General features: G+C 37.1%; 2 protein-coding genes across 4 annotated transcripts in view; both read left to right on the top strand.

The window, feature by feature from the left end:
• LOC593990 overlaps positions 1–2,798 on the top strand; it is a 33,534-nt gene extending 30,736 nt beyond the window's left edge. For all 3 annotated transcript variants that reach the window (XM_030981896.1, XM_030981895.1, XM_030981897.1), the window contains 2 exons: positions 605–759; positions 1,422–2,798. In XM_030981896.1, coding sequence (XP_030837756.1) covers positions 605–759; positions 1,422–1,477 — 211 coding nt within the window. In that variant the 3' untranslated portion in view covers positions 1,478–2,798. The remainder of the gene's footprint in view (positions 1–604; positions 760–1,421) is intronic.
• Positions 2,799–4,823: 2,025 nt separating this feature from the next.
• On the top strand, positions 4,824–16,000 carry LOC593993 (EF-hand domain-containing family member C2). The gene is made up of 11 exons (XM_793447.5): positions 4,824–5,123; positions 6,447–6,783; positions 7,284–7,507; positions 8,372–8,731; positions 9,329–9,467; positions 10,286–10,451; positions 10,961–11,103; positions 11,861–12,057; positions 12,628–12,761; positions 13,532–13,822; positions 14,506–16,000. Exons 1-11 carry the CDS (start codon positions 5,082–5,084, stop codon positions 14,705–14,707), a joined length of 2,235 nt encoding a protein of 744 aa, XP_798540.1. The 5' UTR covers positions 4,824–5,081; the 3' UTR covers positions 14,708–16,000.
• The last annotated feature ends 1,090 nt before the right edge of the window (positions 16,001–17,090 follow it).

Here is a 17,090-nt window from a genome sequence, read left to right as displayed (position 1 = left end):
CCCTCTCCTCTCTCTCTCTCTCCCCTCTCTGTCTCTATCTCTATCCCTCTTTCTATCCCCCCCTCTCTATCCCCCCCTCTCTCTCTCTCTATTTCTCTTTCAAGAGCAGAAGAAACTGTTCAACTGATTTGTTTCTATATAAAGACTAATTACACTCGGTTTGAAAATGTTGAATAAAAAAAGAATGATTTTCTTCATTATCATAATATTTGTGGGCAATTTTTAGGCTTAAAAAAAAAAATAATAATACTTGAGTATTCATTTTCATGTTATCTTCGTAAGTGATATAACTTTAGGCAGTGGGCAGCTAGCCTGGGCAGCCCATGTTGATGGGGGCGCCGTGGTCATAGGGGAGTCCTACTCCGAGTACATGACGGCCGTACGAGGGAACAAGGCGATCGGGGATAAGAAGAGGGTGTGGGCGGGGTGCGGTGGGATGGTATCACCCCCTTTTCATGTTGCTTTTCCCATCTCCCTTCTTTGGCACGCCACCCACCCCCCCCCCCCCCCCACTCTCTCTGGCCCCTGACCACAGCCAAGGGTACATTAATGATTTTAAACTGTAATATCTTTTAATTTTTTTTATTATTATTATTTTACATAGGGCATACGGGGAAGAACACTTTGCCGGCAACTTTATTTTAACTACAATGCTGGGTTTTTTTCTGCCAAATATCCTTGCGATTCTTGTGACAATTCTTCAGAAATTTTTGTCCTGGACAACAATATTCATCTTTTATGGATTAGTACCCGGACTCGGTAAGTAGGTCTATACAAAAAAGTAAATTTTAGACTTTATATATTTCAACTTTGTTCACTAAGAATCAAAATGTGTTCACAGGATTGTGCTGAATTCCATGAAAAGATGTATTTATTTTAGGATAATTTGCGGATATAAGTTGCTTTAGTTGAAGTCCTTTATTATAGACATGATCTCTTATGACACGATAGATGATAGGCCTACATACATGTACATAATATTAAATCGATTTATATATTTTAAAAAATAACTGAGAAAGGATTCGAAGTACATTAACTAATCGTAGATAAGTTGTTCTTGCAGTGGAAGACCTATAATAATTATGGATTGGAATATTCTTTTTTTAACTCATGAAGTTCGCTGAAATGCCAATGAAGTGGGTTATTTGCAATGTAATTCACCATAATGGGCCTTTTACTTGCGCCCTGATTAGACATATTTCAATATTCCTAAATAGATGAACTTAATTGAAAATGCTTAGTAAGAGAGTGAAATCAGTCCAAAAACTCTTAAATTTTAAACTCTCAAGTTTAAAAAGCAGCTAGTTACACACAATTTCTTATCATCGATTTTGTGTAATAGACGAATAACATCTAATGTTAATCAGTCTGTATATGATATCTTTTTCTTCAATTTTGTATATTAAACTTTTTGTATATAGCTATGTTCGCCGGCATGTTCATGAACTTGAAGAATCAACTGGGCCAGGACATCTGACGGACCGACTGCAATCAACATGGACCCAATGCCGCTGAGGGCCTCGGAACTAATATGTATATATAATATATATATATATATAGAGAGAGAGAGAGAGAGAGGGAGAGAGAGAGAGAGAGAGAGAGAGAGGAGAGGGGTGTCAACCCTTCTTTGGGAACTGAACGAATATACGCACATGTACCCACGCCGCCTATAATAATGTGCATTTGTACATTTATTTAATTAATCACATATGAATAAATTTGATATTTTAAGACTAAATTACAAACAGTCAATCGAAAGTTGGGATAAATCGTGAATGCCACCAATGAATTAGAATGCTTAAAGTACACCGTCGCGACATCAGAAAATCGTTGCGCCAAATCGAATGACCAAATAGTGAAAGAAGCACATTGTTAATTAATTTGAATGAATCATACATAGATTCTCACGGAAACTTCATAGATTTGAAAACTAGAACAAGGAATATAAACCCAAGGTTTACCTGACAGGACACTAAATACTGACAGCACTAAAACCATCGAATTTGAAAGCAAGACAAATTCATTTTAATGACAAACTCGCGAATTTGACCGGGTAATCCTATATTATGCTTCAATTTAGTGTAATGTTTAGAAATATTGTATTTTTGAAAGTAATCCAAAATCGCAATTATCAAAGGCTCTTCAATGTTGCACTCCGTGATTTTAACAGATATACACATGATTATATATGTTTTTTTCTTAATGTTAAGTGAATGTTTATGAAATATGTATTCAAATCCTCTAATAACGTTAATATTGTTGTTGAATGTGTTTATAATCATGTTAATAAATCTTTTTATTGTTGTTTATGTTGAACTTGAGAGAGAAAAAAACAACAAAAAATTATATATAAAGTGAGTTTTCTGCTACAAACAAACAAAACTTTAATTTCCCTGATTATCTGTAGTTACCAATGATCCAATGAAAACAATGAATGGGTTACTCGTTTGTGCATCAGTTCGAATCTTCTAAAGAGTGCTTGAACCTGAAACCTAACTTTCATCCGATAAAATGACATGTACCGTGCACTATTGTCTAAAACCAAATTTGACACATCAAGTGTTGAAGATCTCTCTGAGAGACAGGAAAGTGTTTTATTATTTTAGTTTCAAACGAATTATTGTTTTTGTGATATCATAAGGTTTATTAATGTTTACACACTAGTTAAATACAGCGATGACGCTGAACAGATTATATATACTATTCTTATTCACCTCCCTATCTTTTCCTTGTTCGCACCCATTACATGTAATTCTCAGTTAGTAAATTCTGAATGGTGATATATCTAGATGTAAGAATGCAACCAAAAAATGAAGCTCCTGGTAACTGATAAGCTCCTTACACCAATGTATTCAGGTGATTATTATAGAAAGAATGAGAAAAGGAGAGGAGGTGAAGAGAGAGAGAGAGAGAGAGAGAGAGAGGGGGGGGGGGGGGGGGGGGGGGGGGGGGGGGGGGGGGGGAGGGGAGGGAGAGAGAGAGAGTTTAGAGAGAGAGAGAGAGAGAGAGTTTAAAGAGAAAAAGATAAAGAGTGAGTGAGTGAGAGAGAGAAAGAGAGAGAGAGAGAGAGAGAGAGAACGATGAATCTCAATTTACTTGAGGCTTTAACATTTTGCACAGGTTAGTCCATAATTATAATCTATACAAAGAAAAAGGCCTAGATGCTTATTCACTGGGATGTGCGAGCAATAATAATTATGTAACATAATTTGTGGAACTAGTATTAATTTTGTTTGTTTGCCCGATCCTTCTTTTCTCCCTGTTTAAAAATTTAAAAAATATATTTACACACACACAAAAAATCTCGTTGTTTCCATTCTCTTTCCCGCTCTTCCGAGCACTTCTCCCCTACCCCCTTTTTAAATTCTGTATTATATACACTTTACACTATATCTCTTTCCATCTCTCTAAGCTGACTGTCTCCCTCTCTCCCACCATTCCTCTTCCTCTCTTTACCTCTATTGGTCCTCATATATCGATATATCCCTTCCCCTCTCTTTCACTTTCTTTCTCCCTCCTCGTTCTTACTCTGTAGAGTAATAATTACTAATGTTTCACACCTAAATATCACGGATTCACAGCTAAGATTAGTAATCAGATTTAGCCACGCGATCATCACCAAGAAAGTTATCAACTTTGAAACCATTTAAAAAGGTGTTTTAAGACACATAAGAATTACTAATTTTTCACACCTAAAAATCACGGATGCCCAGCTATACGCGCTTCGTTCAGTTGGGTCACGTGACCAATACTTTAATCAACATTGATTAAACTTTACTGTGGGAATTTTGTTTTTAATCCATGCTGGATTACAATGGTTGCCAACGTCTTAGTCTTAACCAACATAGTTTGAGGAAAAGTTTTGATCAACACTGTTTTTAACCAACGCAAGATTAAAAGTAAATTTTAATCAACACTACATTTTTAACCATGGTTGAGCGATTTTTAATCAACGATTTTTTTAACCGGCAGTTTTTTAATACTTGTTTTAACAGTGTAATCCGTTTGAGTCACGAGATCATCACCGGCATGGCCGTAGCCAGAGTTTGATGTTGTACGTTGTTGTTGTTGTTGTTTTTTTTTGGGGGGGGGGCGGGGGCACATACATGTAGGCCTAATCGATCGACGTCCTGGGGAGGGGTCTAAAAAATTTCAACCGATCTTGGAATTTTTTTGGGGGGCACATACGTGCCAACTAAGTAAATAGGGACTTTTAGATTTGCGTGGACTGATACGTGTGACGTCCTTTCAAGGCAGTGCATTAAAAGGACGTCGATCGTAGCAATCCCCATTGTCTTCGTGCGAATCTAAAAGTCCCTCATGATTGACTCAATTTGTAAAGCCACCCCTTTTCCTTTTCCTGTTCCTTTTTCTTATTAGTATAAGGGCTATAGTTTCGCGGCTAACCTCACTCTCCTAAAGCTTGCGTTGGGGGGGGGGGGGGGGTGAGGGGTTTGTTCATGGGGTAGGCTACTGTTGAATTTGCCTTCGGAAAGATGGATGCAAAAAATAATACAAATACCATGAGCTATACCTATATAAATCCCGAATTCCTCCAATCGTATATAGGTCTAGTCTAAATTTACATAGGCCTACTCTGATTTCACAAGTATAACATCTTAATTAATAACCGTTTCACTCTTTTCAGTGATAGATCTACAATGTCTTTACCATTTTACATCACAGGTTGTGTCAACACAGAAATAATATTGGGCATATGAACAAATTAGTCTGCAATTAAAAAAGTTTAGCGCTAGCTATTAAATGCACCAACGAAATGCCAATGATGCCATCTCCTATTCAAATGGCCACGCGGTACAATGTTAGGCCATACACTACACCGCGTGATGTCACTCATAGCGACCAAATAACGCTGTGTTGCCAAGTCTCTCGGACACACAATAACAACCGGTTGAATGCATAGTGTGTGTGCTCGCATATTACGTGTACAACACATGCAAAATCGTGAAGAAATTTGGAACCGAATGCAATAGGAGCGCAAGCAACACATGAGATAAAAACCTTCTCGGACTAAGCTTTGGTGGAAGAATAACGAATTCAAGTGATATTTCAGTGATACAATGTCTTTACCATTTTTACCAGGAAATTCCTTCAACCCAAGGGTAAGTTTGATGTAGAAAATGACAAAGAAAAGAGTGAAGTTGACGACTTGAGCTGAGCCGAGTTGAGTTGAGCAAATGTTGAGCGAGAGCTTCTGGCGCTGGCTGAGGCTCGAGTTTGTTTTGTCTAACACATCGAGTGACCTGGGGTGGTGGTATTCTGAAAACTATGTGTAAAATCTAGACTACGGTATGACATGTTTATGTTTTGACACTTGCATGTGTTATTGTTAACAAAATGATTTTGATTCAGATTGTCGTTAAAAATTAAGGCAGTCATTCATTGGTTAACTTCATCAGACATCGATCAGTGTGCATCTGGTTTTTATAGTAGGGTCTAGACCCTAGGCCTAGAATCCTAGATTCCTAAAGCTGAAGACATTATACTAATATTCACTTTCTCACAGGTTTCATGCAAACCGCTGCACAATTACAATACAATTGCAAACCGTACCGTACCGACGGAGGGGTGCGGGCTCACGACACTAGCGTGCATGAAGTTATAGACTGTTCACGCACGCTCGCTCACGCGCCCGCACCATGGCCCTTCGTCGGTACGGTACAGTAGACCCTATGCATTGTTGACCTGTAACTGCAGCGTGGAGATCAATACCCTACTAAAACATATCCAAAATGAAGTGAATATTCATTGAATGTCCAAATAAAAATCATGATTTAAAAGTCGATAGGCCTACATATAAATTTGTTACTTTTTTCGTGTCAATTTTCACATCTTTTTCAGAATATTTTTCCTCAAAATGAAGAAGTAAAATATGCACTTTTTCACAGGATTCACGGCAAACTGCAGCACAATACAAAACGACACAATACCAACGGTACATATATATATATATATATGCACAACCTCAAAGTACGAAGATACACCAACAACATGGTGGCCTGTACTTCAACAAAAGAAGAAGTGTTCAGTTAGCGACCGTAAACTAAGATTAAAGCGTCCTGACACACAACCCCTATCATATGCGTAGCCGCATACTAGAGTAGATCTAGTCTCTTCTAGATTTCTACTCTGATCTTCGTTAAGGCTCGTTCAGATATGAAGCAGTAAACTGGACTGGTTTTGCCTGGTTGAGATCTACAGTCAAGTAATACAAAATTGAAGACCTGTTCTAGAAAAAATAATTATTAAATTGGTAGTTTTTTCCATATTTTCTTTACGAGATTCAGAGAGTCATCGCAAGTCAAAATCAAAAGTTAGATATATTATTAAGGCACAGGGATTCCTACTCGAGTTGAAATACCGGTAAGTTGAATGAGATTTAGCTTGGCATTATTTTTTTCATTTATTACATATTTTCTTTTCAGTTGGGGAGAGATAAATTCCACAAGTCACAGCACTTTGACTACAGCAATGAAGTGCCCATGTTGGTCGGAGGACACAAGCCTGGCATCGGAGGAGACAAACTCCTGGGACAGACATCTCAGCCCCAGACGAGCAACATACCCCTTGGCCAAGGCAACGCTTCCCCAGCCTGGGTGGCATTCGACAAGCAGGTCCTGCATTTCGATGCCTTCTTCCAGGAAGCCGTCCATGAGATGAGACAGCAGTATCGCATAAGGAAGTGCAAGATCTACTTCTACCTGGAAGACGATTCCATTCAGGTCATTGAACCTCTGGTTGAGAACAGCGGCATCCCACAAGGTTCGTAAATTAAAGATACTCTGTCCCTTTTGCAGCCAACATCAAATTCTGTAGAACTTTGCAGGAATTATGAACAATTATGGAAATACACCAAGTAAAACCTGCGCTTTGAATACAGCACACCCCCAACTACATTAATATTGAATCTGGCTGGGGATCATTCCAGCCAATGATAGTTTAATTGAAACAAAAATAATTCTATCAAGTAGTGAGTCTCATGAATAAAAAAGTTAGAAACTTAAAATTTAAGAGAGAGTTGAGATTCTAAGAATTTTCCACTTGATTTAAAGTTTCATTGCAATGCAGTGGACCCCCCCCCCCCAACCTATATTTAAATTTTAAAAAATGAAAAGAATTCGGTATAGAAATATTTTTGTATCATAGATTTAAGTCAATTTAGTACATTTGTCAAAATTAAACAGAAGAGGATTTTGATCAGTTAATTCAATTAAACTTCCTTAATTTCATTTTACAATTCTGTACATTACTTGCATTTACAGGAACCCTGATTAGGCGGCACCGCATTCCCCTCCCACCCCCCAACGATGACCAGTTCTACACGGTGGAACACTTCAACGTCGATCAGGAGATCACACTCTACGGACGAACATTCAAGATCACCGGCTGCGATCAGTTCACGTACAACTTCCTCAAGAAACTCGGAGTTCGCATCAAGGCGCCCGCTGAAACACCAAAAGATCCCTATACCGGTTTCAGGAAAGGCGTAAGTACAGCATGAATTTTTCATTTTGAAGAAAAAAAAGTATAGTCTGTTATCAATGAAACAACATCAGAGTTTTCAGGTTGGGAGCTAGTAGTCTATTGTGGAGGGTTATTTAATCCGTTATGAAATTGAGTAGCTTTAAATCTTACAAAAAGGAGCCTAGTATTTTAAGTGAGTGATGGTATTATCTATAGAACATATCATATCTTTTATTTAAAGCCTGTGCGCACTAGTTTGACCAGGAGGGATGCCTGGTCACTGACAGGTGGTTATCTCATCAGATCAGCTCTCAATTAACATAAGAAAAAGGGGAACATGTGGGACCAACGGTCACCGATTAGGCATTGTTTGCTATATAGAGGGCGCAAGTAGCTATAAGTGCAGTCCCACTTTAAGTGGAGGGACTTCAGTTGCCGTGAATTCAAATAGCAACTTTCTCGTTGATGACGTATTATTTATAGGAGGTAAATTTTAATACATAATTGTGCATCAAGAGTTTGGGTATCTTCAAAATTGTAATTGATTTACGTAATCTAGCTGAAAAAATCATGAATGATTAATAGCACTAGACACAAATATATGGAGTTTAGCGAATTTTAGCAAATAGGCCTACATTAAAGCCCCTCTGCACAAGTTAGGCCAGGAGGGATTAGACCTCCCTGCCTGGTCACTGACAGGTGGTTATCTCATCATTATCAGCTCTCAATTAACATAAGTAAAAGGGGAACATGGGGGACCAACGGTCACCGTTTAGGCATTGTTTTCTATATAGAGGGCGCAATTAGCTATAAGTAGTACAGTGGGGCTTTAATTTATGTCTACATTACTTTTCAATACATCCAAATTTTCATAATATTTTTTCAGATGGATGAAGCCCAACAGCCGTTACGGCCATACGAGAAGGTCGACACGCTCAAGCAGTTCCTGGACCACGACCGCCACGTGCTGCGTTTCCTGTGCTTCTGGGACGACCGTGACAACATGTTCGGTGACCTGCGAGAGTTCTACCTCCACTACTTCCTGGCAGACGACACCATCGAGATCAAGGAGATCATCCAGCCCAACGCGGGCCGCGACAAGACCCCCATGTTCTTGAGGAGAGGGCGCATGTCAAAGATATCCCCTGAATCCCTGAGACAGCCCGGCGAGATCACGGGCAGGACCGTACTCAACGTCTTTGGACCTACTGGTCACGGAGGGAGGTACATTCTAGACAGTTTGAAGGTTAGTTTCTCAGCTAGTTTATCAGTTTAGATACAAGTTATAGTAGTAGACTTTATTAGGTACCTTGCTAAGCACAGGGCAACCGGCCGCAAGGTCCATTAAACAAATCGAAAAGAACAATATGTAAGCATCGGTGAGTGCAGATATTGTCATATGAGCTATTATTAGTTGCCTTTTTCAGGCATCATAGTGTAGAATGCATGGGGTCCAACATGTTGCAGTCAATTTTTAGGCTAATTATTTAAAAGCTACTGGTATACTTGTTCCTTGAGAAGAAACCAAAATAAGAGTACTATCCACTGACCATTCATTTATTCTCAATTAAACAAAATAAAAAGTATATATTTTTTACATTTTGGCTTGCTTGATTATACTTCTTTTCTTTTTCTTTTTTCCCCCAATTTTGTCTCATATGTTCAATTTCATTATAAAATAAATTAAAATAAATAAACTGTATAGTACACTGGTTGCCTAGATCTGGCTGACTTTAAAAAGAAAAGATTTGAATATAATTTTCAAAGTTTGCTCATATTCTATTGGTTTTAAATATAAAATACAAATTTGTAAACCACCTTTACAATTTTTTCTTGCTTTTAGACCGGAGCTGTTCACTCTGAATTTTACATGGAGAATGACCTGACGATCGGCAGCACCATCAACGCCAACGGACGTTGGCTGACTCTGGCCGACTGCGACGATTTCACCAAGGAATACTACAAGCAGAAATACGGTGTCAGTAAGTACCCTTAGAATATGAATTTAGACAATGTTGTACAAATTCAAATAAGATATTTAACGTAGAGACGTTTGTTTCAAATCAATGTACATGCCGAGGGGTCAGTGACACAAAGACGTAACTCCATTTTGGCCATTTTGAGAAAAAGTGATTTATGTGTCACTGAGCACTTGGGCCCTAAGGAGTTAAGTCTATGTTTCACTAGCAATTGACTTCAATGGGGTGTTGGGTGGAGTTAAATCTTTGTATTTCCCGAAAAGGCCACATTTTTCTGAACATTTTGATATCAAATACTCATTTTGACAAGATATGGAGTTACGTCCACAACATTCCAAATCGTGGACTATCACAGTTGACTTTCGGCACACATACAAGTTTATCAACATCACATACAAGTTTATCAACATCACATACTATAAAACAAATGTGGTTGTCCATTGTTTTGCTCCTGAGCTAATAAAGAGTTACCGGTAATGCTGGTTTCATACATACATGTACACTGCTCAAGCAAAATGAAAAAGAAAAAAATTGTAGACAGTAGGTGTTCTTCATATACAGGATATAAGAGCAGGTCTGCCTGTATCAGAAAAATAAAACAAACATTTCGTTTGTGATTTTATGAAAGTTGGTTTAATTATTTGATTGTTTAATTGTTTTCAGAGATTTTATGATGTAGCACCGATTTACAGAAATATTATTGAACAGTTGTTTATTTTCAAAGATGTTTGGGACAAAGTTTCCCATACCCCATCTGTTTTTCATGCACCTACATGTAAGTTTATATCATTAATTTGTTTTATTTATTCGTTGTATCGCAGATGACTACAGTCCAGTTAACTACAGGAATGATCCGGCAGGAGCTAATAAGCGTCACTGGCCTCCGTACACAGGCTTCGGCTCTGAGGAGGACTCCCTCTGCTCCTGCATGGGGCTCCTGCCAAAGCCTCCACGTCGAGACTTCATCAAATTCATGGAGAAGGACAGGTAAATACCACGTTGCTTGCTTGCTTCATCTAGAGTAATCGTTTCCAAAGCTCTTTGGAAGCGCATAGAGATGTTATTTCATAATGTACAATGCGCTATACAAGAACTGAATATTATTAGTAGTATTATATTCCAACAATGTGCAATTTTGTTTGTTCAACTTCAAGTGGGTTGTATCAATGTTTCATTTTATGAATTGCATTATGTGGCTTATTCCTATGAATGATCAGTTCATACAACATTGATGAAATTCCAACGATGGGTGATTTCACACGTTCAATTTCATAGTATTGATGTTTCAATTTTTGAAGTGCATATATAAGGCTTTCTTGCATACAAAGTTAAATTTGACTGAAAAATAAATTATTGATGAAGGAAAATAAGAAAACTATTATTCAATAGTGGTCTACCACATAGAACGCACGTACATGTATTTGTCTGAAGTATTGTACCTGTCATTGCATCTGTATATATAATTGCCAATAACTTGATTTTTTTGCAATCTATAGGCATGGGCTGGATAGCAACGTTATTCGTTTTGTTGCTCGTCTTGACACCACCAAACCGATCGACGTCGATCGCCGCTTCATCATCTCATACTTCTTGTCTGACGACACCGTCGCTGTCTTTGAGCCTCCTGAAAGGAACTCTGGTAAGGACAGAAAAAAAAAAAGACTTGATGTTTTATTTTGTAGATCAGGACATCCGGGAAAAAATGTACCTACCCCCTGCAGCTCAGAAGCTTAAATGGAATACAAGTGTAACAATTTGAATGTAGAATATAATTTTAATGCAGGAGATATGGTGTATGACTTTTTAGTGATAATGTAATTAAACTCAATTCTCTACTTATTAGAGTAGAAGGGACTATCAAGATATCTATTTCAGAGACAGAGAGAGAGAGGGGAGAGATTAAACTCAAAATAACCAAAGTTCCCTTTCTTTTAAAAATAATAAGTACATATGAAAGTTTTATGAATCAAAATGGCATACATTAATTCAGTAAATCAAACTGCGAGGGTATTTCATTCAATAAAAACTGAAGCTAATCATACTGTTCACTACATGAAATGAAGAATTTCAACATTTGTGCTGCAACACTTTGGATAATGCTTTTCCGTCTGTATATCTGTAGATGAACTGAAAAATATTTCACATTAAATGATGAATATACAAAATGTATATTCTCAAATGTGAATGTGTAAACATATGGACTCACTTTATTTACTTGCTATGACATTAAAATCAAACCCACTGTACCTTATGAAATACATTAAAAAAATAAAACTCAAGAAAGAAAGATTACTCCCGATCCTCCCCCTCTCTCACATGGTGCAACCGCAAGCCTACTGTATAAAAAAAAGATGTAATGTGAGGATGCAACTAACAGTTAGCAACCTCTTCCCCAGGCATCATTGGAGGCAAGTTCCTGGAGCGTGGCCGCATCAAGAAGCCCAACCAAGCCAGGTTCGGAACGGAACTCTCCGATTACTTCACTGCCAGGGATCTCTACGTTGGTAGTCGTCTCAATTTCCATAGCTTCTTCTTCGTCCTTATCGATGCGGACGAGTACGCATTCAGATACATGGAGAAGCACGCAGAAGAGGTAAGCAATTAAGCTACATCTACTAGCACGTTGAACGATGATCTTCGTGGCATCCTGGGGAGTGTTTCACAAAGACTAAGATCAGCTTGAAGTTGGATTTAAATATGGCAGGTCGTTCATGCTACTGTTCGCTCTTGATCACCATTATGATCTTTAGAAAAGCAATATGTATAGCACCATATGTGCTGAGAAAATTTATAAGCACCGTTATGATTTTGACCCATGAATAAAAAATGCAGGTCATGATTTAGTTATTTGATGTAAATACATGTCTGTTTTCCTTTATTCTGTATTACTACTGTCATCTACCCCAAAGTCAATATTTTTCTCTAAATTCTGTACAAGAATGTTGCAATAGAAAATCCTGAGTTTATGATTTGACTTGACGATTAGAATTTCCATTTGATGTGTTTTTATTTTTGAATTGTAAATGTTCTTATTTTTAAGCGTATTTTTTTAATTAAGAAATTAGAATTCATGTGATTTGAGACTTGTGTACCACAATTTCCTGATGTTGCTATGAAATTTGAGTTGAACGTTCATAATTTGATATTTCTGTCATCTTTCCAGTTTCCCATGTCAAACATTGGCTTCATCTCTCAGAAGATTAGTACCATCGCTTCGCAACACAAGGAGAAGATCAAGGAGTTCCTCAACCGCAACGATCCCAGCAATTCGGGCCATCTGGAATTTGATCTGTTCAGGTTTGTTGCATTCTTTGATTGACCATCAGTTGAAAACAAATATTGTGCGCTATTAGCACTTGATTTGATTCATTTAATGTTATCTTGAATTGTTGACGGATGTGGATTGGTATGTGTGCTTTATTTATCACTATGAGAACATTAGAAGAATAAGAGAGAGAAAAAAAGAAAAAATATCAAGGTAAAAGATGCAAGATAGAACAAAAGAGGGAGAGAGAGAAAGAGATCACATGTTTTATGTGCATCAATTTGAGAGCAGAGACGCAAAGAGAGAGAGAGAGAGAGAGAGAGAGAGAGAGAGAAAGTGACAGAGGCTGTGCATTAAATGATTCTAAAATTGTAACTCTAGAACTTGGAAAGAAGCGACAAACTAGCAATAGTAGAGAACCAATACTTTGTCTATTCTAAAACGGACAACCTTTCTAAGATTGATAAGATTTCTTTAAAGCCCCTCTCCATTTTTTTGTCCAGGGGGGATTAGACCTCCCTGCAAGGTCACTAACAGGTGGTTATCTCATCAAATCAGCTCTCAATTAACATAAGAAAAAGAGGATCTTATGGAGCAATTGTCATCGATTAGGCATTGTTAGCTGTAACTCTAAAAATTGAAAAGCGGTGACACACTAGCAATAGTGGAGAGATAAAACTTTTGTCTATTCTAAAACAGACAGCCTTTCTAAGATTGTTAAGATTTCTCTAGGCATCCTCCTTTAGAGATGTGCACCCCTTTGCAAATTTCAAATTGTTTTCTCTCGGTTTGTTGACATCAGGAACCTGCTAGTACAGCTAGGAGGAAGCCAGCTATCAGAGCACGAGATCATCGTGCTCGCTCGGTACTACAGCGATACCCAGGACGTGAAGCTGAGCGTGGAGACGCTGGTGTCCATCGTCCAGGAGCAGCTGAAGAAGAACAGCTTTGAGAACTTTACCAAGCTCCTGGAAGGCTTCCTGCAGCACGACACAGATAAGAGTGGTTACCTTGACGGGGCCTTGGTCCGCAGCACCTGCAATGCTTTCCATCTGCCGCTCCCTGATGACCTCCTTAGAGCACTCATCTCAAGGTAAGATAACGACAACAATAATAATAATAATAATAACAGCTAGTTCTTACATAGCACTTTTCAGGACCGAAGGCCCTCTCAAAGCGCTTTACAGATATATATATATTATTACGCCGGTCATTGGATTCAGGCTTACCCGCACACAATGTATGCACTGTCTCCACTCCCTGGGGAGTATTCCAGCCAGGCGTCATTTTTACAAGTGCACACTTGCTAATCTAAGCACATTAGCTTTCGCATCTGACCGGGTACCCATTCAACACCTGGGTGGAGAGTGGTATTTATAGACAGGTTTCACTCCATTCATCATATTCTCTTCTATGTAAAGACTAGAAATAGCTTCTTCAGTTTTTTTCTTGAAACAGAAACTGCAGCATGTATTAAATGTGAAGTTTGTTACCATTAAAAACATTTTCTGCCCAAGTGAGGAGTGTAATTGGAAACTCATTTTAAATCGTGACATTTAATTTTTTGACACTGTTGGTATAAAGATTGATTGCTGTATCTGTAATTGTTTAAAATAAAAAGCATGATAAAAAATATCCCAGTTGATCCCAAATCTATATCTTTATCTATATCTATATCTATATCCCTGTAAGAATTGTTGTCTTAACTGTATTGTACCTTTTTATTAAAAGAAAGGATTTCTAAAGGCTCTCCACATTTTTGTTTACCCATCTCAGACTTGAAGCAAACGAAGATGGTCTCGTCAACTACAACGCCCTCGTCACTTATCTGAACTGGCGTGACCACCCAATGACCACCGCTCAGTACGTCGCACCGCCAGCCAACTTTGATGAGTCGTGGACCGGCAAGGACAACGGCGACCGCGTAAAGAGGGTCAACTACATCGCTCTGCTCCAGTCAATTTTCCCAGACATGTAAAAAAAAAAAAAGGACTATTTGACACCTTATTGTCACTGAACAGAGTATCTAAGACTTGCACCCTTTTGATGATCCTGTCCTTAGCTTGTTGCATGGAATGTCAATACCGGTTTAGATAGTTTGCTGAAGATTTCAATATTTACATTTGGAAAAGTAGCATATGTTGTGCATTACTTTGGTTGAAGGAGGCAAGATAGAACACGATGTAAAAGAGAAGGGGAATTCACTTTTTCTTGGGTTATTGTGACAATACATGTAGCACACTTTTTAATCAAGCTGAGAAGGAAAGCCAATATAGACTAATACAGATAGCCGAACATATTCTTACGAGAAGAAAAAATATATTCAAAAGAGTTTTTTCATTTACCATGAATTTTAACCATGGATATAATCACTTGAATTTTTATGCTCCATTGTTGCCTTTGATTAACTTTTCGCAACGAGTTGCTGGAATTTTTTCTCAACTGATCCGTCCTTCTAGAAGCCGTTATGCATTATAGTATTCATAGAAATCTTATACATTCCGTCTATGCACCTCATACTTAATATTTGATTAACTTTGATTAACATTTCGCAGCATACGAGTTCAAGGAGATGCTTAAAATTTGTCTGTACTGATCCGTCCAAGAGCCTTTATGCATTTGTAGTATTCATAGACCTCTTATACCATCCACCTATGCACTTTCAATTTACTATGCGATTAGAAAACAGAAACACTTGAAATAAATACTGATTGCACTCTACACCTTATCAACCTGCCAGGTATATTTTTGCGTCCAACGTCTTCAGTATTGCACCAATCGCTGAACAGATTTCTCAAATTATTTGATACACTTTGTGTGAAGAATGTCATTAAGTGTCTTGAATTTTCGAGTTGATTTGAATATATTACGTGTCTTAACGACCATCCGTCTCATATGTACTATATGCACCTAACATAGAATTAGGTGAACGCGATATTCTTCTATAAGAGCTGTAAATATGTCTATAAAAAGATTTTTTTCTGTGTGTATTATATGTGAAGAATTGATACTGCATTTATGATCATGTCTTAATGTATTTATTTTCAGATATCGAACCATATTTTGGTATATGATTCAGTTTGATGTTATAACTTAAATTAGATTAAATTTTGTTCCCCCAAGAATCTATTATCAAATTCAATATAGAAGTTGGAACCCTTTGAGAAAGAGCAATTATTATGAATGGATTATTTTTAAATGTTTTAATCTATATATATACTTGTGTACAAAGGAATATGAAACAAATAAAGAGCATTTCAAAAGACAGAAAGAAATTTGTATTGTATGTTATTTAATATTGTATCGTAAGTGATATTAAGACAACGACGACCCTATGCCACCTTTCCTGACATAGCAACAGCTGCTTTATGCAATCATCAATTTGACATCAAAAAAAATCTATACCAGCTCTTTCTATTTTTATATTACAGAAAATTAATATAATTTGCATTTTGATAAAGAAACAATATTTACAAATTTCAAGAGATAAATAATACTGAGAATCTCTCATTTTGTGTAAATAGGAAGTAAACTATTTCTAAAAAGTTTAATTAGTCTGCCATCTACTTTCATTCATCAATTAGCATTGTTTTTTAAAAGGGCATCAAAGCATTTTAAGGACAAAATAGATAAATTGATTAAGAACGAGACCTTGGACTTTTTTGGAGTAAACAATTTTTGTTAAAGAGGGAAAAAACAGCATCGGGCATGAAGATAAGGTGATCATCTTTGAAATGGAAAGCAGATATAAACTGTTTTTCTTTGAAAACTTCCCATAGACAATGAATGTTATATCTTCAGTCCAAAATATCAGCAACATATTCCTTATTCTGTTTATCCTACTTGTTCTATGCTATGATGTAATCTACCTGTTACTAAGACATCCTAATAATATATTTTAGAAATATTTTAAAGTTATCATTTTATTTATTTATTTATTTATTTCTGATATTTATACAGGGTGGCACATATCACCAATTTGGTGGTCTTCCATGAGGCCCTATTTGGTAATAATAAAAACAAATAATAGCATAAAAAACAAAGTAGATAAATACACAAGCATATAAACAGGTAAAATACAAATTAATTACCATATTACCATACTAGTGTGCTTAGTTCTTAATCATTAAAAAAAAATTGTTTCAAAGGTTGAGGGCCTTTCATTTTCAGAATAAATGTGGCTATTTAAATCAGCTAGTAAACATGGAAAAGATAACCCATTTACTTCTAACTTTCATTCCCAGTCTAAAAGATAATGTTGAGTTCTCGGAAAGGGGAACAAAATAATCAATTTTAGGATTCAAAATCTTCACAGAATACATCAATACATAGCTGCTACATAATCAGCCTTTTCCAATTGC

The sequence above is a fragment of the Strongylocentrotus purpuratus genome, unplaced genomic scaffold (assembly GCF_000002235.5).
Source record: "Strongylocentrotus purpuratus isolate Spur 01 unplaced genomic scaffold, Spur_5.0 spur5_scaffold_12, whole genome shotgun sequence".
NCBI lineage: Eukaryota > Metazoa > Echinodermata > Echinoidea > Camarodonta > Strongylocentrotidae > Strongylocentrotus > Strongylocentrotus purpuratus.
This window is presented reverse-complemented; position numbering and strand designations above follow the sequence as displayed.